The sequence below is a fragment of the Phalangium opilio genome, unplaced genomic scaffold (genome assembly GCF_054372755.1).
Source record: "Phalangium opilio isolate 3A_F unplaced genomic scaffold, DU_Popi_V2 ptg000073l_1, whole genome shotgun sequence".
Classification (NCBI taxonomy): Eukaryota; Metazoa; Arthropoda; class Arachnida; order Opiliones; family Phalangiidae; genus Phalangium; species Phalangium opilio.
Genome location: NW_028324183.1, coordinates 581,053 through 602,010, shown reverse-complemented (window position 1 = coordinate 602,010; position 20,958 = coordinate 581,053). Strand labels below are relative to the sequence as shown.

Here is a 20,958-nt window from a genome sequence, read left to right as displayed (position 1 = left end):
CAGTTTCTTTGTTTGAATATAAAAGAAGCAAGTGCTTTGGGGCGCTTGGAAATCAAAAACCTTATATATTAAAGATTTTTAGTTGTGAAAATAATACTGAATTCCAAAATAGATCTCAATTTGTTTTAGTTACAGAATTTTTTTGCGGTTTCAAACATTTTAAGAGAAAAATGTGTGAAATAATACCCTTTAGAATTGTATGTTTTTCTTTTTCCTTAAAAAAATCTGTAAATGTATATCAGGGTTGCCACAGTACCTGGATATCCTGGAAAAGTCAGGGAATTTAAAAATGGGCCAAAAGGTCAGGGAAAAGTCGGGAAATTTTAAAAATTTTAGCAAATTCTGGGTACTTGATTTTAGTGGGTAAAAGTATTTATTGAAAGAGTAATGAAAGTTTCTCTTTATCCTCTCTTAACACAGAAAACTCCATGAGCAATGCTTAAAAATGTCTAGAATTGTTTTTATAAATAAATGCCTTCAAAAAAGCTCTTAAGACTGTTATTTATAGTTAAAATGATTCTTATTCATTTTGGTGCAACAAATACATTGGAAAACTTAATGTAGAGAGTTATATAATTATAAGCACTTAAAACGTGCTGTAAAAATTTACCCTACCGCCCTAAAAGGTCAGGGAAAACCTGGAAAAGTCCGGGAATTTTGTTCTGAAAATTCCGTAGCAACCCTGTATATTTTTCATTAAGATTTTTGTAATTTAAGAGATAGTAACTGGCCACATCGAAGATATTAACAATGAATATTAATAAATGCCTTAATTGATGTAAATATTATACTCGCCCTGAAAAATTTTACTTTTGGTTAAAACCAATTAGCTAGGCAGCTAATATTTCCATTCGACTAGTCGTGTAATATCGAATACATTGCTTAATATTTGAAATTGTTATAATTGATGCTCAACCTGTATGTTACTTGAAATATTCAAAGTACAAATTCTAAAGTGATTTTCATTGAAAATGTATTAAAGAAATTTCAATACTTGGTATCAGTATCCTTTACCATAAGCGAATGAAGCCTCGAGTTAAGGCTTGATAGTCGCAAAACCGTCGGGCCTCGAGTTAAAGTTTGATCGTCGCAAAAGCGTCGGACCTCTTGCTGACAGGCGGTTAAGTCGACTCTCAAACGTGTTGGATGAGGGTCCTATTTCATTCGTGTCGTAACAGTCGGTAAACCAGTGGGCCGTCGTCCCAACGGGCGGACATTTCGATTCTCAAACCCTTACTCTACCAGCCCTTTACCGACGATTTACCGTTCCTATACTAAAAAGCCGCGAAATGGTCGGATTGAGCGCGGCTTTAGGTAGGCATAATGACGCCAACCTATAGTCGGCCAACAGTCGTTTTATAGTCGCCTCCGGCGGGCCGTCGTCCCGCCGGGCGGACATTTTGACTCTCAAACCCTTACTCTACCAGCCCTTTACCGACGATTTACCGTTCCTATACTAAAAAGCCGCGAAATCGTCGGATTGAGCGCGGATTTAGGTAGGCATAATGACGCCGACATATAGTCGGCCAACAGTCGTTTTATAGTAGCCTCAAAACAGTAGGAAAACCGGCGGGCCATCGTCCCTCCAGGCGGACATTTCGACTTTCAAACCATTACTCTCCCGACTTATTAGTGACTTTTTACCAACTCGTCGGTAACACACAAAGCCGACCATGTAGGCCCTACGTCGGCAGTGCTACTGGGGTAGTGTTAAAAATAAAGACTTGCCTTTGACTCTACTACAACGAGAAATTTAATAAAGTTTCAGCTAAGGACAACAATTTAACCTCCTAGTCTCCATAAACCACAAGTACCTTGAGCTGTGGAAATGTTTCGTATGTTAACAGTAATCTTTAACAATATTAGAAGTGTTACCGCCAACGTTTTTGACCTAATGTTAGCTTGTCATGACAGAAACAGTGAAGAACCTGATATTTATGCCCTTGCAGAAACTTGGTTTAAATTCGGACCACGTCCCGAACTACACTTTTGCGGGATGTCGTCGCATGCAGAGAGCAGGCGGTGGGGTAGGCTTCATCATCAGTTTCGAAGTAGTAACAAAAGCCTGTATAATGAAGGAAGGGTGTGAAGTGTTTTCCATCAAGATAAAGGACGTGCATATCTCAGTTATCTACAGACCAGATAATAATCTAGAAGATTTTCTTGATGAATACAAGGCCGTCATAAGAAACCTGGGAAACCCGTCAAGTACAAAAAAATATTATAGGAGACTTTAAATTTAATCTCCTAGAAAAATACCCATCTACAACAAAAATCCTAGATCTTACCCAGAGGTACGGCTTAAAACAGTTACAAAACCGACCCGGATATCAGGACTATAAGCGACTCTTATTAACCATTGCTACAGCCAAACACATCAGGGAAGCGGTTTCCGCAGCTCCTATTTCTAATGACCAACGTCTACAACTAGAATCCCTTTTGTTAAAATTCCCTGAATTGTTTTCGGATAAAGTAGGAAGAACAGGACTAGTCTTCCATGAGATTCATACGGAAAATAGTCCGCCCATAAAATGTCAACCCTATCGTGTAAATGATCAGAAGAAAAAAAATAATCGAACAACATGTAAGGGAAATGTTAGATGACGGGATCATTAGACCCTCCGTATCTCCTTGGGCTTCGCCCGTTGTTTTAGTTGATCAAACAAAACGGGGAAAACCCTATCGGTTTTGTATTGATTATAGAAAACTAAATAGTGTTACAATAAAAGACCCGTATCCCCTGCCTAAAATAGAGGATATGCTAGCTAGAGTGGGAAGACCTAAATTTATCACTACCCTTGACTTAAAATCCGGGTATTGGCTAGTAGAAATGCACCCTAAGAGTAGACCTAAAACTGCTTTCGTGACTCATATGGGAAAGTTCGAGTTTAACGTACTCCCGTTTGGGCTTTGTAACGCCCCTAGCTCTTTCCAACGTTTAATCGACGAGATTTTTAGAGACGCCGATTACTTTCAGTTAATTGACTATTTAGACGATTTAATCTCTCTTAGCGAGGATTGGGATCAGCACTTAACGTGTTTGGAATACGTGCTAAATAGATTAATGGAAGCGGGTCTCAATCTTCAGTTAAAGAAATGTCGGTTTGCTCAAAAAGAAGCAGTTATTTTTGGTCATATAGTTAATGAAAAAGGAGTGCATATTGATCCTTCAAAGATAGAAGACATTAAGAAGTTCTCTCCTCCTAAAAATATTAAGGAAGTACAAAGATTTTTAGGGATGGCAGGTTGGCATAACCGGTTTATTGATCACTACTCCCAAAAAGTAGCTCCTATTAATAAACTAAAAAGAAAAGATCAGAAATTTATTTGGGGTGCCGAACAGCAAGAGGCATTCGATAAAATAAAGGAAGAAATATGCAAGGCCTCGCCTTTGGCTTCCTTTAGAAGGGATTCCCCGTGCATTCTAACTACAGATGCTAGTGACGCAGGGTTAGGTGCCCTTCTATCCCAAATTCAGGATGATATAGGTCCCTATAGCATATGCGAGTACAGGACTCAAAGATGCAGAAACTAGGTACTCCACTAGCGAGAAAGAATGTTTAGCTATTTCTTTTGCAGTTGAAAAATTTAGACCCTTTTTAGAAGGTCGTAAGTTCACAGTTCTTACTGATCATCAAGCTTTGCAATGGCTTTTCAATATTAGGGAACCAAATTCTCGTCTAATTAAATGGGCCATGTACCTTTAAACGTTTGACTTTAACATTAAGCACAAGAAAGGAGTAGAGAATATGGTAGCTGACGCTTTATCGAGAGCTCCGATAAACGTCTTAAGCATTAAGTTTAGCTCTTCCCCTTCCTCATCTACTAGTATACAGGATCCAACTAGTAGTAGTACAAGTTCCAATTATACCGGTAGTAGTTCCTCAACTTCCTCTAGCGACTCTGTTGAAGGTCAGATACGTCCCCCAGGTCCTAGAGCGTTATATTCAGTGTTTACATTGGAAGATGTGAGAAAATCCCAAAGGGAAGACCCTTTTTCTTCCCCCTATAGTAAATTCCTTACAAGAACCAAACCCAGTTAGGCATAAATTGTTTGAACTGAAAAATAATCTTCTTTATAGAAGACCTTATAGAAATCAACCTGAGAAAATATATTTACCTCCTCGGTTAAGGTTAGAAGCCATGCGAGTATTGCATGATCACCCTGTATCTGCTCATAGGGGCAAAGATGAAACCCTGAGCAAAGTAATATTTAGATATTGGTGGCCTACTATAGTAAGAGAATTCCTCTTCTACTTCAACGTCACCTCCTCAGGACGAGCAGGACTCTGATCAACAGATCCCTCCTGCAATACCAGTTGATTCTCATCACCCTACTGACTCTGACAGTGAACCGTGCATGGCCCTATTTGAAGACCCTCCTTTCCTACTCCGTACCAATCACGATATGCGAGCTTTCCAGCTCACTCATCCCTCTAGTGATAGTCCGCCTTCTGCGGCAGTGGAGGCTTCCCCGTCTGATCATGTAAAATCAGTCGCGAAAACTGAGCTTCTTCACAAATCAACTTCTAGTTTTACGGAAGAGATTCTAACGCCTGAGCATACTTCTGAAAACTCAGTCGCGGAACCAGAGCTACACCAATCACCTTCTTCTTGCTTTTCGGAGGAGATTATGACACCTGAACATAATTCTCAGTCGCGGAACCAGAGCTACACCAATCACCTTCTTCTTGCTTTTCGGAGGAGATTATGACACCTGAACATAATTCTCAGTCGCATTCCCAATCGCTACGTGAGTCCGAAAGTTCATCGGCCACATTATCTGAGTCGATGAGGACCCCAAGATTAAACAGGGCTACCTTACCCAATGCTTATTGTTGGAACTCCTCCAATATTGGAAAAAAATAATCTACTAATATGTTATCGTTTTTTACCTATCACATGTTTTTTAAGTTATCTATATATACCAAATCTTAACAATGTAAAAGGGCATTCGGTCTAATGGCGTAATAAACTAAAGTTGTTTTATTGTTATCTCTTGCGTTCTCTCTTGCGTTCTCTCTCGCGTTCTCTCTCCATGAGCCGTTACAACAGTGGTGTCAGAAGTGGGGTGTCGCGTTACGGTCTTCGGGTATAGTCGCGTTACGGACTTCGGGTAAAGTCGCGATACCGATTCCGGGAACATGCCGAAGCAGGAAAGCGGATCCTCCGAGGCCTCCTCCTCGTCCGCTCTGGGAGACGTGTTGAACGCGTTTATGCAGCAGCAAATAGCGTCCCAGAAGCAGAACCAAAGGATCATTGATCTTCTACTCCAGACCACAGGAACCGCCGGTCCGTCAACCTCGACTCCAGCATCCACATCCACGATAGCTTGCCTTGACATTCCAATCTTCGAGCCTGATGAAAACGATGGCGACAAATTGGAACAATGGCTGAAGAGATTTGACTATCTCGTGGATATTAGTGTCCCCAATCTGACCGACGTTGCCAAAGTCAAGTATCTGGTCTCGAAACTGTCTAACGAAGCCTTCAGCGAGTATTATCGGTCCTGTATGCCCAAAGAGCCAACCGACTACCCGTATGCAACGACAGTAGAGAACCTCAAGAAACTTTTCGGGAAGAAACAGACACTCTTCATCGAAAGATTCAACCTAATGCGGATCCAGCGTCACTTGGATGAAGATTATGGCCCGTATTTTAATCGCGTTAAACTACTTCTAAAGCGTTTCAATTTCTCCGATTTGACCGAAGATCAATTCGGAATTCTGGTTTCCCTATGTGGATTATCCCGACCAGAAGACGAATCCATACGAACCAGAATCCTGCAACGATTAAATACCGAGGCCAACATTGAACTCAAGAATGTCATTGACGAAGTCCTGACCATCGTCGCTACGAAGACTGAACAGACGGTTTTCCAAGCAAAGGCCACGCCGATCAACAGCTTCCGTCGTCGGAAGACTTCTGTACGGCATCCTTCTAGATCTCCCGAGAAGCGGAGAGCCAAGTCATCTCAAAGATCTTCGAAACCGCCGCCATACGCCTGTTTCCGATGCGGAGAGATGCACTGGGTCAGGGAATGCACGCACGCTAAGACTGAATGCCATAAATGCTCTCGAATAGGTCACCTCGCTAGTCAATGCGAAAATCAGAAACGAGTATCCGGACACCGGAAACCAGACAGAAACCAGATAAATACAGTCAGCCTGAATTCCATGCGACCTTCGAAACTCATAACTGGGGAATTCTTGCCCTCGAACAATTCCACAGAAGAAAGGACCTGCTTACTATCGAGCAGGGTTGCGTGCTTCTACAGAATAGAGTGGTAATACCTTACCCATTACGAGCAACCGTCCTGAAACTACTTCACCGAGGACATCCTGGAACCAGTAGGATGAAATCTTTGGCTCGCGCTCACGCCTACTGGCCTTTTCTGGACGCTCAAATTGAAGACTTCGTGAAGAAATGTTCCAAATGTCGCTCTGCAGCAAAGTTCCCTGTCAAGACTCTGTTGCATTCCTGGCCGAAAGCCGTGAAGGCCTGGCAGAGGATACACATCGACTACGCCGGTCCCCATAACGGCCACCAGTATCTTATAGTCGTCGATGCCTATAGCAAGTATCCCGAGATTTTCGACATGAAAACCACCACGTCATCCGCCACCATATCCGTCCTGAATAACCTTTTCGCACGCTATGGTTATCCGGAAATACTGGTGAGCGATAACGGAACCCAGTTTACTTCACACGACTTCGCCTCGTTCTGTTCCCGCAAAGGAATCCAGCATATCTTCTCCCCGCCCTACCATCCGCAATCTAATGGGCAGGCGGAACGTTTCGTGGACACCTTCAAGAGGGCACTAGAGAAACTCAAGGGCGAAGGAGATGTCCCTTATATGCTAGACGTCTTCCTGCTGTCCTATCGCTCAACCCCTAACTACAGTATAGACCAGAAAAGCCCTGCAGAACTGTTCTTGGGCCGAACACTCCGTACAGAGCTAGACCTCCTACATCCGCCGGTCTCTCCGTCATCAGAACGCAATCCAACCATGGAACGACAATTCAACCGTCATCATGGAGCTCGACGACGCACCTTCAAAGTCGGAGACCAAGTCTATGCTCGGCAACACCAGTCAAAGACGTGGTATCCAGGGAGAATTCAAACGGTCAAAGGCGTAGTTTATGATGTTCTTATATATGACGCCACTAATAAGAAGTTCCATGCCAATCAACTTTACCACCGTCTGAACAACGATCCAAAAAGCAATCCCTACTCGGTATTCATGGACACATTCGATCTACCCATCCCAGACCGAAGAGTAGATCCCGACCGAGTTCCTGCTGGGACCACAGTGCCCGCTCCCGAACGCCATGTACGGTCCAACTTACCAGACGCAGACTCCGAGGATGAGGAAGTACGGCGGTCAGAGAGAGTAAAGAAGATACCCGAGAGACTCATTATGGATCCCCGCCAGAAGTCCTACGATTTTACTTAAAAGGGGAGGTGTTGGAACTCCTCCAATATTGGAAAAAAATAATCTACTAATATGTTATCGTTTTTTACCTATCACATGTTTTTTAAGTTATCTATATATACCAAATCTTAACAATGTAAAAGGGCATTCGGTCTAATGGCGTAATAAACTAAAGTTGTTTTATTGTTATCTCTTGCGTTCTCTCTTGCGTTCTCTCTCCATGAGCCGTTACAACACTTATATAGAGCCTTTTCAATTGGTATGGCAACGAGAAGTATGCAAGAGGGCAACGGTTAGACCGGGAGGAAATGAAGTCGATATCTGTTACCGACCTCCTTACAATAAAAGATTAAGGTCTTTCTACGAGGTCCAAGTTTACCTTCGAAACAATAAGATCTCAAACCTAACTAGGGAACATTTCTCTTTTGCCCGAGAGCCAATCTCAATTTTCCTTTGGGAATTTATTTCCCAAGCAAATAAAAGGGGATACTAAAACATTATATTTTCAGGTGGCCGAAGGAGGAAGAGATCATTCAAGCCCGTTATACTTCGACCCTCCATTAGGAGCAAAAAATTATTAACAATACGTGATCCAAATCGTCCAAACTGGAGTCTACGCAGGAAGTCTGCGCTAAATAGGCAGATTTCTGCCTAAATTGTGGACAATCCTCACATCTTCAAAAGGATTATTTTATTCCAAAAAGGGACAAGGATACCCCCCAAAAATGTATTGATTTCGGAGGTCCCCACTGGACCAATGATTGTAATACTCCTCCCCAAGATATACCAATAATCATTATGGTTTCGCCAGGAGAGCGACGCTCCCTTGATATCGGTGAACAACCTTCGGAACACGAATCTAGTCCGGAGCTGGAACACCGTCCCGTCACGGTGTATCGCCGTTTTAGCTAAGCCCTACTGCTTGCTGACACCGTTCCTGGTCCTCTTCTACAGGATATGTTCCCTCCTGCTCCTGCTCGTGTCCCACTTCCCATTCCTGACCGCCTCCCTACTACCGACCCTCTCGCGCCTCTTACTTCTCTTCCCCCAGCTCCTCGGCAGCCTTGGAGTCCCGATGTGCGTCCTGTTGACGAAGATAGCATTTACTGGGAGCGTTTTGGACAAATGGGATAGATCCCTCAAGCCAGAATTTCCAAAGTCCTCATCGCATCCAAGATTCCCAATGCCAAACATTCAATTATATGGAGCACACATAAATGCTGGCGTTGCCATAAAATTGGCCATCACGTCGTTTCTGATTGCCCCGGAGGGCGTAGTAGAGAATCATTGGAAAGAAGAGCATCTCGCAGACGTGCCCGATTGGAAGCCAAACACTCAGTCCAATAAGAAAAAAAAACAACCTTTTGAGATAATAATATTGTTGCTCATCCCTGTTAAAACTTTTAGGTTCCTTGGGGTAACCTAACTTTCTATTCCAATATATTTTGTTTCTTTAGTATCACAGTTCCTAAAGAGGGGGGATGTAGCATGGCTGCCATATTCTTAGCAGGGATTTGGCTTCCATGCTACATGCTCCTCCCCCTTCCTAAAACTAACAAGCAACTCTGTGAAAAAAGATTTAGTCAGTTGTGTTTGTCGAGCGCTCAATGAAGGTTCGCTATATTTTGTATGCGCGATAAGTTATTCGTAGACGGGTTTATCCCTGATTGTTAAGAAGAAGAAACCGTAAGTTGTCTTTAATTAATTTTTATGGCCCTCGGGAGATATTCCCTTGAATTAAGTTTATTCTACTGAGGGTTACAATAGTCTTTCTTCTTTCAAATAATTAATGGTTTAATAACTTTTCATAATATGTAATAGGAAGAACCAGGGACCCTATTCTCTAACTACATTTGGATCGTTCCTAATCCAAATGATTTGGATTTGACATCGATTCATCCCCAAATGACACTAATCGCTATTCTGTAACTCCAAATCCCTATTCATTTGGTTCAAACTCTATCCAAACATTTGGGCAGCCAGATGGCCGGCCAAATCATCATTTGGATAGCTCTTTTCCCTTTTCCACCCCGTTTGTCGCCGCCATTTTTCTTTAAGGGGAAAAAGTTTGAGAGTGGGTCCTTTTTCGTTGTCATTTTCGTATTTTTTGAGGACTCGCACATGGCTGGATTTTAAATATAATATAAAGTAGGTTTCAAGCTTTAATATAAGCCTAAGTTCATAATTTTTCACCTTTCCATTGTCCCACAAGCTATTTCTAAACTTGGAACTATTTTTAAGGCGGTGAAATTACGCTAAGCCTTGGCTTACCGTTGATTTTGGCATTAAATAAAAATTTTTTTTTTGCCCCTCGTTTTAAGCCCCGTTACTTGGCCATCTCATAGAGTCGTATTTGTTAAGTTTAGACTTAAAAATGAGCGCTCTGTTTTCTTAAATATTACTTAATTGTATAAAATTTCAATATTATAATTGCGTAAAACGTCCGTATTTACGAATTCAATGTTTTTGGTTGAAAGGACGCGCCTTGCATTTGAATTTCGTTCCCTCGAAACTCCCCCTTCAACGGGCCGGAGCGTTTTTCGTTATCGCCGTCTGTTTTCGGTCGCTTCAGCCCAGAAAACAGCTGTTGTGAGAAATTTACTAAAAATGTATGCGGTCAGTGTGTTGTTTTTGGATTTTAATGCTTCTAATCGTGGTGCGCGTCGAGTTTTACGAATCCAACGTGTTTTGCAAAATCAAAATCAAGGGTGGACACTATATGATCTATGCTTAAAAAGGAATTTGAAGGCTACAGCCGCGACAGTCAAGCAAAACCGTATTAGGCCTTGCCAAAAGTTGACTGAGCTATAGTGAGCCTTCGTCAGATTATCACATGTCAATGATATAAGAAATTGACCCTCGGATATCCTGTGACTAGGAGATGGTTATAAAGTTACTATCTCTCTATTTTAGAGGTAGATACTGTCAAGTGACACTTAATGTAACGATTTAATCTTATAAACAGACTACCATCATAAGCCCACATCGTAAATTAACCGATGCTGATATCAAAGCTTATTTGAAATACCAATACCAATACCAATATTTTTTAACTCAATGAATCTTAACTATCAACATCAAAAATTATCAACTGAAAGAGATATCTACTTATATACCATTCAAATTTCTCGCAACATTTCAAATTAACGAATAGAAATGTGCTAATGAAGTTCAAACCGATTAATTGTATTGGTCACCGTTACCGATCACAGATAGATTTGCGTCCTCCAGTAGTTTTTATTATGCTTGTGAAATGGTAAGCGAAATCTGTGATTAAAGCTTAAAATAGACATGAGCAAAGAGGGCTTTATTCAAATAAACTCGATTACCGAATATCTAAATTTGACAAAAATTAACAAAATGTAAATTGTGTGCATAATTTCCCAATTAATAAAAGATATCCACCTATTTTTCATTCAAATTAATTTCCCACTTAATATTAATTAGGCCTAATGAGCTTAAACCATCAAATTAAGAGGTTTCTTAATTTTACAAAATTATTACAATCTAACATGCAAATATCCAAGGCTTAAAAACAGTTTACTTTTATATTAAACGCTGCAAAATAATTAACCAATAATTACGTAATGAAAGAGGAAGTGACGTACATTTGGTTTGGATAAAGGTTTGGCGGGAGATCCAAATGTCGATTTGGATTTAGGTTAGAGAATACGGTTTTAATCGCCCTGTCCAAATGGAACCGATACAAACGTTTAGATTTGGATCCTCGTCCAAATGATTTAGATTTTTAAAGAATTGGGTTCCTGGTCAATTGTTGAATGAGTTTTAATTTATTTCAGTTAAAGAAAAGTAACGGCAACACACATTTCACAAAATTAACGATGTACACCGTGAAGTTGCTCGAGTCATTGAAGGGGAAAGAGGTTATTTTTAACACCTCTTGAAAAAGAGGCATCGAGAGTTGAAGATTTTGTGCGTTTCGTTGAAGGGTACATGGTTAGCGAGAAAGGTGTGTTTTCAAGAAGGAAGTATTATTTACTGTTCAAGTTAAAGTCTATAAAATAATTTTTTTTGGATACATTTCAATTTAATTCACTTAAAAGGAGAGCTGGTAGATGAGTAAGTTTGATAATTAAATCCATCTATATGGCGTTAATACTTCAGACTCAATTTAGAGCCGGCGCACATGCGCTTTTACCGGCTTTTACACCAAGTTCGAATCCCTTGTACTTAGTATTCGCACAGACGTGTTACTTGGAGCTGACGCTTATCTGGATGTGGTTCAAGACGGGAAACGCACTATCCGACCTGGAATCCCTGGCGCATTTAACACTGTTTTTGGCTGGGCGGTCGCAGGAGCATTAGGAGCTAGACATCTAACCACTCATACAAGCACAATCAAGGTACATTCCTGCCAACTCGACAACGAACTTGCTAGATTCTGGGAGTTAGAGGAAATAGGACACAGACGCATCCTTACATCGTCTGAAACCACTTGCGAAGAAATCTTTCGAGACACAATTAGTAGAGATCCGAAGGGGAGATACGTGGTGAAGTTGCCAATCAAGACCAATTCAGAAAAGTTGGGAGAATCTCGAGCTATTGCACTTCGTCGGTTCGAATACATCGAACGTCGGCTAAGAAACAAGCCAGAACTCTATGACAAGTACCGGAGTTTCATCAATGAATACATCTCCTTAAATCATATGGAGCTCGTTCCTACAAACCTCGTATCCACTGAAGATTCATACTATTTACCTCATCATTCAGTACTCAAGGAGTCAAGCTCCACAACAAAACTAAGAGTTGTCTTCGATGGATCAGCGAAGACTTCAAATGGAGTTTCCTTGAATGATATCCTGCTGGTGGGACCGAAGTTGCAAGATGATCTCGTAAATCTCCTGATTCGGTTCAGAAGCCATGCCGTAGCAGTAACTGCAGATATAGAAAAAATGTATCGACAAATCTTAATCAAGCCAGAAGATACTCGTTATCAACGAATCCTTTGGAGACAACAAAAGGAAGATCCAATACAAGATTATCGACTTCTGACAGTGACGTATGGAACAGCGTCGGCACCATATTTAGCCACTAAAGTCCTGCAACAACTGTCCAAGGATGTTAACTTTAAATATCCACTGGCGTCACAAGCATTATGTAAGGACTTTTATATGGACGACCTATTATCTGGAGCTGATGACACCAGTTCGGCTTTGGAACTACAAAAACAATTACTTCAAGCCACAAGCGAAGCGGGGTTTCCATTACGCAAAAGGGCATCAAATGATCCAGCACTAGTGCAAGCAGTTGCATCAGAGTTGAGAGAGATTCCAGTTCCATTGAATATCGATAATGCCGAGGCAATAAAAACGTTAGGACTTCAATGGACCCCAGCAGCGGATAGCCTATCATTTGCGGTTAAATCACCACGATCCAGAACCATTATTACAAAGCGCACCGTATTATCCGACACAGCGAGTGTATTCGATCCATTAGGATTATTGTCACCAGTAACAATCCGAGCAAAAATCCTCTTACAAGAAATGTGGCAGGTCAAAATAGACTGGGATCAGGAGTTATCAGCGGATCTTATTCATAAATGGCAATCGTTTCGAGAGGATTTGACTGGAATTGAAGGACTACGTATAGAACGTTACATTAGTCAACCTAACTGTAATGGAGCAAGTTTACATGGATTTTGTGATGCCTCGGAAAAAGCCTTTGCTGCTGCTGTATATCTAAGAACGATGAACCAAGATGGTCGAACTGAAGTTAAATTAATCACTGCCAAGACGAAGGTTGCTCCGCCCAAACAAACTACACTACCAAGACTAGAACTTTGCGCTGCCGTTTTGCTCACAAGACTAATATCTCTAGTACAGGAGTCCTTGAGATGTACCGTACCTGAAGTTCATGGATGGAGAGATACTAAAATTGTACTATCTTGGCTCGGATCACCTCCTCAGCGCTGGAAAACGTTTGTTGCCAACAGAGTCGCAGAAATTCAAAATAACCAACCAACAATTCAATGGCATCATGTGTCTGGTCACAGCAACCCGGCCGACAGCGCATCACGGGGAATCAAGACGGAAGAACTGTTAAATCATCCATTATGGTGGAGTGGACCAAGCTTCCTGATGAATGAAACCACCCCACCGCCAAGTCTCTGTATTGAAGAACCAAAGGAATGCAGTCTCGAAGAAAGAATGGTTTCAATAGTCGTTGCACAATGTAAAATTGATCAGAAGCTTCTATTCAACTACTCGTCGTTGACCACTCTGACCCACGTAACAGCGTATATGCATCGCTTCATCTATAACACGCGATCTCTGAAGACATTGCGACAAATCGGACCCTTGACCAAGACTGAGAACGACAAGGCACTCAACTATTGGATAAAGGTAGTTCAGCAAGATAGCTTTGGTGAAGAGATCCACCAGTTAAAGACGCATAAAACTCTTTCGTCCAAAGCAAACTCTTATCACTAACTCCATTTCTCGACAAGGAAGGTGTATTGCGAGTTGGAGGACGACTACGCCACACAAATCTCTCGGCCGACCAAATCCATCCAGTTATAATTCCCCGCAAAAGCAGACTTACGGATCTTATTATCAGCCATGAACACATCAAAACTCTACATGGAGGCACTCAGTTAATAATGGCATCACTCCAGGCAAAATATTGGATACTGGGAATTCGAGATGCAGTACGATATCATGTAATTCTAAAAGGTTTTCATATAATTCTAAAAGGTTTTCATATAATTCTAAAAGGTTTTCATATAATTCTAAAAGGTTTTCATATAATTCTAAAAGGTTTTCATATAATTCTAAAAGGTTTTCATATAATTCTAAAAGGTTTTCATATAATTCTAAAAGGTTTTCATATAATTCTAAAAGGTTTTCATATAATTCTAAAAGGTTTTCATATAATTCTAAAAGGTTTTCATATAATTTTAGAAGGTTTTCATATAATTCTAAAAGGTTTTCATATAATTCTAAAAGGTTTTCATATAATTCTAAAAGGTTTTCATATAATTTTAAAAGATTTTCATATAATTCTAAAAGGTTTTTCTAAAAGGTTTTCATATAATTCTAAGAGGTTTTCTTATAATTCTAAGAGGTTTTCATATAATTCTAAAAGGTTTTCATATAATTTTAAAAGGTTTTCATATAATTCTAAAAGGTTTTCATATAATTCTAAAAGGTTTTCATATAATTCTAAAAGGTTTTCATATAATTCTAAAAGATTTTCATATAATTCTAAAAGGTTTTCATATAATTCTAAAAGGTTTTCATATAATTCTAAAAGGTTTTCATATAATTCTAAAAGGTTTTCATATAATTCTAAAAGGTTTTCATATAATTCTAAAAGGTTTTCATATAATTTTAAAAGATTTTCATATAATTCTAAAAGGTTTTTCTAAAAGGTTTTCATATAATTCTAAGAGGTTTTCTTATAATTCTAAGAGGTTTTCATATAATTCTAAAAGGTTTTCATATAATTTTAAAAGGTTTTCATATAGTTCTAAAAGGTTTTCATATAATTCTAAAAGGTTTTCATATAATTCTAAAAGGTTTTCATATAATTCTAAAAGATTTTCATATAATTCTAAAAGGTTTTCATATAATTCTAAAAGGTTTTCATATAATTCTAAAAGGTTTTCATATAATTCTAAAAGGTTTTCATATAATTCTAAAAGGTTTTCATATAATTCTAAAAGGTTTTCATATAATTCTAAAAGGTTTTCATATAATTCTAAAAGGTTTTCATATAATTCTAAAAGGTTTTCATATAATTCTAAAAGGTTTTCATATAATTCTAAAAGGTTTTCATATAATTTTAAAAGGTTTTCATATAATTCTAAAAGGTTTTCATATAATTCTAAAAGGTTTTCATATAATTTTAAAAGGTTTTCATATAATTCTAAAAGGTTTTTCTAAAAGGTTTTCATATAATTCTAAGAGGTTTTCTTATAATTCTAAGAGGTTTTCTTATAATTCTAAGAGGTTTTCATATAATTCTAAAAGGTTTTCATATAATTCTAAAAGGTTTTCATATAATTCTAAAAGGTTTTCATATAATTCTAAAAGGTTTTCATATAATTCTAAAAGGTTTTCATATAATTCTAAAAGGTTTTCATATAATTTTAAAAGGTTTTCATATAATTCTAAAAGGTTTTCATATAATTTTAAAAGGTTTTCATATAATTCTAAAAGGTTTTCGTATAATTCTAAAAGGTTTTCATATAATTCTAAAAGGTTTTCATATAATTTTAGAAGGTTTTCATATAATTCTAAAAGGTTTTCATATAATTCTAAAAGGTTTTCATATAATTCTAAAAGGTTTTCATATAATTTTAAAAGGTTTTCATATAATTCTAAAAGGTTTTTCTAAAAGGTTTTCATATAATTCTAAGAGGTTTTCTTATAATTCTAAGAGGTTTTCATATAATTCTAAGAGGTTTTCATATAATTCTAAGAGGTTTTCATACAATTCTAAATATTTCGTATCTATATAACGGCATTGTGGCTCAAACGCAACAACTTTTGGTTTTAAATAAAGTTTATTTAATAATCACGTTGTTTTTTCTCCGTAAATCCATTAATTATTTTTAATCTTACAGAGGTTGTTGCCCTTATAAGTAAGTGTTTTGTAGGCGAAATATATTATTATTAGACTGAAAGGGTCTACTGTGACCTACTCGGAATGGAATTTCCCACGGTCGTAAAAGAGCCCAAAGTCGCTAGTTTTTCCCGACCCTTATTATTTAGTCGGTCTATTTCAGTTGTTTGGCGAGTCGCGCTTGGAATCAGGCTAGTTTGGATAGAGTTAGTAAAAATCTTTGGTTGACATTTTGAAAATAGTATTTTGGCCATTAAAATGGCCGATGAAGGAAATTTAAATAGGAATTCATTGGGTGGTAATATTGGAGCAATAACATTAGACGCGCTACAAAACATAATCAGAAATCCAGATTTTGTAATATCTATAAATGAAGCGGCAACCTCTCAACAACATTCTCCTGCCACTATGTCGCCAATGCCCAGGTCGCTATCGTCTACTACAACTACTCGCCCAAATTTTCCAAGTTATTCAGTTCCAAACTTATCTGGACAGGAACAAAATTCTCCCTCTACCAGTACAGCCTTCACCACTGGTCCGCAGTTAAATGCTCGTAGTCATCAAGGCACCAGATTATCCCCACCCACTACTTCTGAATTATCGAGCTCACAGAGGAACCAGGCATTAGAATCTAACTACAGTGGCTCAAGCTTTCAACCATTTGTTTCGACACAAATTCCACCGCAGTGCACAGTTTTGCCGGGAATTAGTAATTCAGCGAGTTCGAGTCACTGCAATCTTAGTTCCAATGTAAACGATGGTCTTGGAAACCTTTTTCAACCAAGTTTCAGGAGGAATGTTTTCAAGCCTAAACTTAGCATGACCAGGAATAAGCGATCAAAATTCAAGTAAGCTTTTAATTGTAGTTTTAATTCTAAACGTTTCTTCAAATTATTACCGTGGATGTTTTTTAAGCTTAAATGTAAGCAATACAAGTTTAACATTTCAACGGAAAACGGGGGAACAAATTTTAACGGTTTAAGGCGTCGCTTACATATTACGTAACCCCTTCTCTAATTTGGTAAAGAAACACATCAGACCCGTTTTTTTCTTTACTCGTAATCCCTTTTGACTTTGAAAACCTCAACTGAACTTTATGATTATTTAAGACTTAAATTTTGTTTGAAAATATTAAGTAATAATTTGATGAAGCTAAACCTCCCCTGTAGCAACAATAACTTCTTCAAAAAGACCGAAACAGCTTACTACCCTCTCCACGTTACTTAATTGGTTTTGTCTTTTGATAGATCTGATCAATTTAAAGGCTGTTCTGGCTCTAGCAATTCAACTGTCCGAATGCCTGTTATTCTGCTCCTTGGACCAAGCACGGTAACTGTCCCCAAAGGAAAGAAGAAAAAGGTTTTGCACGAAAATAAATTTATTCGTGACTCTATGGAGTTTCAAAAGAGTTGGACCGAGATGGATGTACTAAGAGAGATAAAGCGAGCATTTAGGGATCAAATAGACGATGGAATAAAGTGAGTTGTCGTTTAATTCATTGCCAAATGCAAAGTGACTCAAAATTTTTACATCATTGATCCATTCTAGAATTGAGCTTCTTAATTCGTGTGGTGGTGCATTAGTGTACGCAGACGTGGAAGGCGATGAGCTAAACGCGTCCCTAATTCATCGTATTTGGAGGCAGAAACCTCTCTATGTCAGACCCAGCGTAGAACTACTGCCATCTGACAGTTCAGAAGATACACAAAGTGGATATGTTCAAGGTATATCAAGCGACGAAGATTCATTGCCTCTAATAAATATTTTGCCAACTCACAAGAAACGTCGAAATTCGTCTCACGACCAAAACCATTCCGCAACAGTTCCTTCGGTGGATTACACTTTAGACCAGACACCAACTATTTCACCAATAACCGAAGCTAGTTCAGAAATAATAGGTATACTTAAGTCAATCGTCCAGTGGTGATGGCTTACATCAATCTGCAAGTAACCAAACCCAGAATCAATGCAACTCGGAGACTTCACAGTATGCTAAATTTTTGGGGCTGTTTAATGATGATACTTTGGAGGCATATGCTATTGATGATTATGCGGATGCAAGCGAACTCAACGAGATCATCGAGGAAAGCGAACCAAATAACATACCTTCAGATGATGTTTCGAATACAGAAATCGTTAAAGCGACAGCCGACCTAAAAGATATTTTGAAAGAACTTTCGGAACAAATAGATCCAAATAAACGTTTCTGTATAACCATTAATCGCAAGAAATTCATGGAATGTACATTGAGAGCTTTTAAGAGAAAGGGTTACGATCCCACTTTCAAAATGTCAGTCTGCTTTACGGATTGCTTGAACAACCGTGGTACTAGCACTATCGATGCTGGTGGACCGACAAGAGAATTTCTAAGACTGTTGGTAAAAGAAATGGTTAACAGTCATGTTTTCACTGGCCCGAACGAGGCTAGAATTCTTTCGCAAAACACTGCAGCTCAAGCTCAAAACATGTATTTCTACGCTGGTCAAGCTTTCGCCGTTTCCTTGGTCCATGGAGGATCGGGTCCCCAAAGCTTATCGAAATTAACTTACAAGGCACTGGTTAAAGATGTGAAAGACTTGGAACCTTCGCTAGATGACGTAGGAGACTACGAAATTAAAGGGAAGTTGAAGGCCATTATGGAGAGTGAAGATCTAGAGTCGTTGCAAGATGCTGCTTCAAACATTCCTATTTTGAGGTTTTGAATATAATTTTTTAAACATTGCCTTACAGTCAGTTTCATCTCTCGCATAGTTGTACAGCAGAGGTCTAACAAATTTTTCTAACAAAAGTTTAGGAAGATAAGGGTTCTTGCACTGCTCATCACATGCCAGTGGTTTTTTAAAAAAAGGAAGGATGACCTGAACGTATATTTTCAAGGTATTTCTTCTTGGAAATTGCTTCAAACTTGACAGCACAAAGTCTAAAACCGATTTCAGCAAAGTTATTAAAAGTTTACTAGTTAACCATTTCTTTCTCTGGCCTTCGTTTTTTGGTAAACTATGAAACCCAACTCCTTCGGCATTTTTCTGTTTATCCCTGAGCCCACATTGTGGAACAATACAAAACGGCATATTGACTAGAAAATGAAACCCTAAAGATAGGGTTTAATGACTAATTATTTAGGTAATAATGCAAATAGTCGATAATTTAAAAGTATAAACATTTGAAATTGAACCCTCCTAACCCTTGGATAGCACTTTCACTTATCCCACTAATTTGAAATTAATTTGACGGACTATAACTTTAAAACTACGAAAATACATTTCTAAATTCACAAATAATTCCCTTGTAAAATTATATACATTATATGCATTTGTCAATAATTAAACAACACTTACAACAATAAAAAACCCAAAGATCATCCTTTCTCAATCGCCCTCTCAGGAGCCTGAGCAGACGGCTGCTACATTCTCACGTGATCATCTTTTTGAGACATATAAGCGCCTCTAGTGGCAATTCGTGGCGAATTAAAACTGCCAGTTTTTTTACTAGTTTTGGGAGCCCGTATGGGCCTTGTATATAGCGTCGGTAGTGTCCTGACTGGCTGACTGACTGACAGACTGACTGATAATCAACGCCCAGCCCAAACCGCTTGCCCTAGAAGGCTGAAAATTTGCAGGAACGTTACTCATACGTAGTAGGCGCGTACTAGGAAAGATTTTTCCAATCCGCCGCCATCTTAAAAAATGGCGCCCAGAAATGTAAAACATATTCTCTATGCAATTAAGTACGCGCGTTTCAACCGATTTCACAAATATTTAGTACACTGGTTTGCTTTAACCTTAAGACGTGCTGAATGGTCTTTCGGGTTCGATTCGTCGCCATCTTTTAAAATGGGAGCTGAAATGTAAGAAAATATTCTCTATGCAATAAAGTACGCGCATTTCAACCGATTTCACAAATATTTAGTACAAAGGTTTCCTTTAACCTATAGACGGGCAGAATGGTCTTTCGGGTTCGATTTGTTGCCATCTTTTTAAATGGTGGCCTAAAATTTAAAAACCCTTCTATATGGAATAATGTCCGCATGAAAAGTAATGAAAACTGTCCCGACGGGCTGACGGGCAACGCCGAGTGCCTTCGTTCCTAGGGTGCTACAAAAAAATTAGTCATCACTAAAATCTCCCCAGTCTTTATATCATTTTGATGGAAGTTCTTATTACACGCGAGCGACGCCGCGGGTTAAAAGCTAGTATAAATATAAATCTCTCTTTTTAAGTATCATTTTAAAGTAACATTAAAGAAAATGTTACGGTTTACGGCCTATTTTGGCTTTCCCTTAAATTAACATAAGCCTTTAAAACCGTTTCCACGGTTAACTCATTGCTACTTCGTTTTTATCGGAGATAACTGCAGTGTACACTAACGTTAAGTGCAGTCATTCTTGACTATCTCCACTTTTCGTAAACCGCCCAAGGTGCGGAATTCGGTCCAATGGGACCTCCCTTCTTTGGTTTCGGTTGAATTGGATTTCGGTCCAATGGGAGGGAATCTTTAGAGACACTTCGCAGTACCTACAGTAAAAGATCTCTAAACCAACTTTTAAAAAATTCTACAGCCGACCATAAACAATCCATAAAGCCGACCGTAAACAAGCCGTAAATCCGACCATCAACAAGTCGTTAAGCCGACCATAAACAAATCGTAAAGCCGACCCTAAACAAGCCATAAAGCCGACCCTAAACAAACCATAAAGCCGACCACAAAAAAGCCATAAATCCGACAAATAACAGTCGATAAAGCTGACCGCAATTAGATTAATAATCCGACCATAACTAGATAACAAAGCCGACTTCTTGTTTGATAATGTAAGAGCTGGCCACGCTAACTTTTTAGAGTCGGTTAAAGTGCTGGCAAAATTTCTATCCCGACCTCATTTTGGAAATCCCGAAAATTTTCCGTGCACGTTTGAAAAGGTTGGAAAACCGCCGGACCGA

General features: G+C 38.9%; 2 protein-coding genes across 2 annotated transcripts; both read left to right on the top strand.

Annotated features, from left to right (window-relative positions):
* Positions 1-5,144: 5,144 nt before the first annotated feature.
* Positions 5,145-6,290, top strand: LOC149659233 (uncharacterized). The gene has a single exon (XM_089844021.1). The coding sequence runs from the start codon at positions 5,145-5,147 to the stop codon at positions 6,288-6,290; it is 1,146 nt and encodes a 381-aa protein (XP_089700147.1).
* Positions 6,291-10,042: 3,752 nt separating this feature from the next.
* LOC149659232 (uncharacterized) lies at positions 10,043-13,884 on the top strand. Its single transcript, XM_089844019.1, has 3 exons — positions 10,043-10,051; positions 11,236-11,319; positions 11,572-13,884. Exons 1-3 carry the CDS (start codon positions 10,043-10,045, stop codon positions 13,882-13,884), a joined length of 2,406 nt encoding a protein of 801 aa, XP_089700145.1.
* The last annotated feature ends 7,074 nt before the right edge of the window (positions 13,885-20,958 follow it).

Excerpts from the sequence above, each read along its gene's own strand:
- LOC149659233 (XM_089844021.1), top strand. The coding sequence starts at position 5,145 with ATGCCGAAGCAGGAAAGCGGATCCTCCGAGGCCTCCTCCTCGTCCGCT.
- LOC149659232 (XM_089844019.1), top strand. Across the intron at positions 11,320-11,571 it reads AGTCATTGAAGGGGAAAGAG|AGCCGGCGCACATGCGCTTT; the intron begins GTTATTTTTAAC and ends GACTCAATTTAG.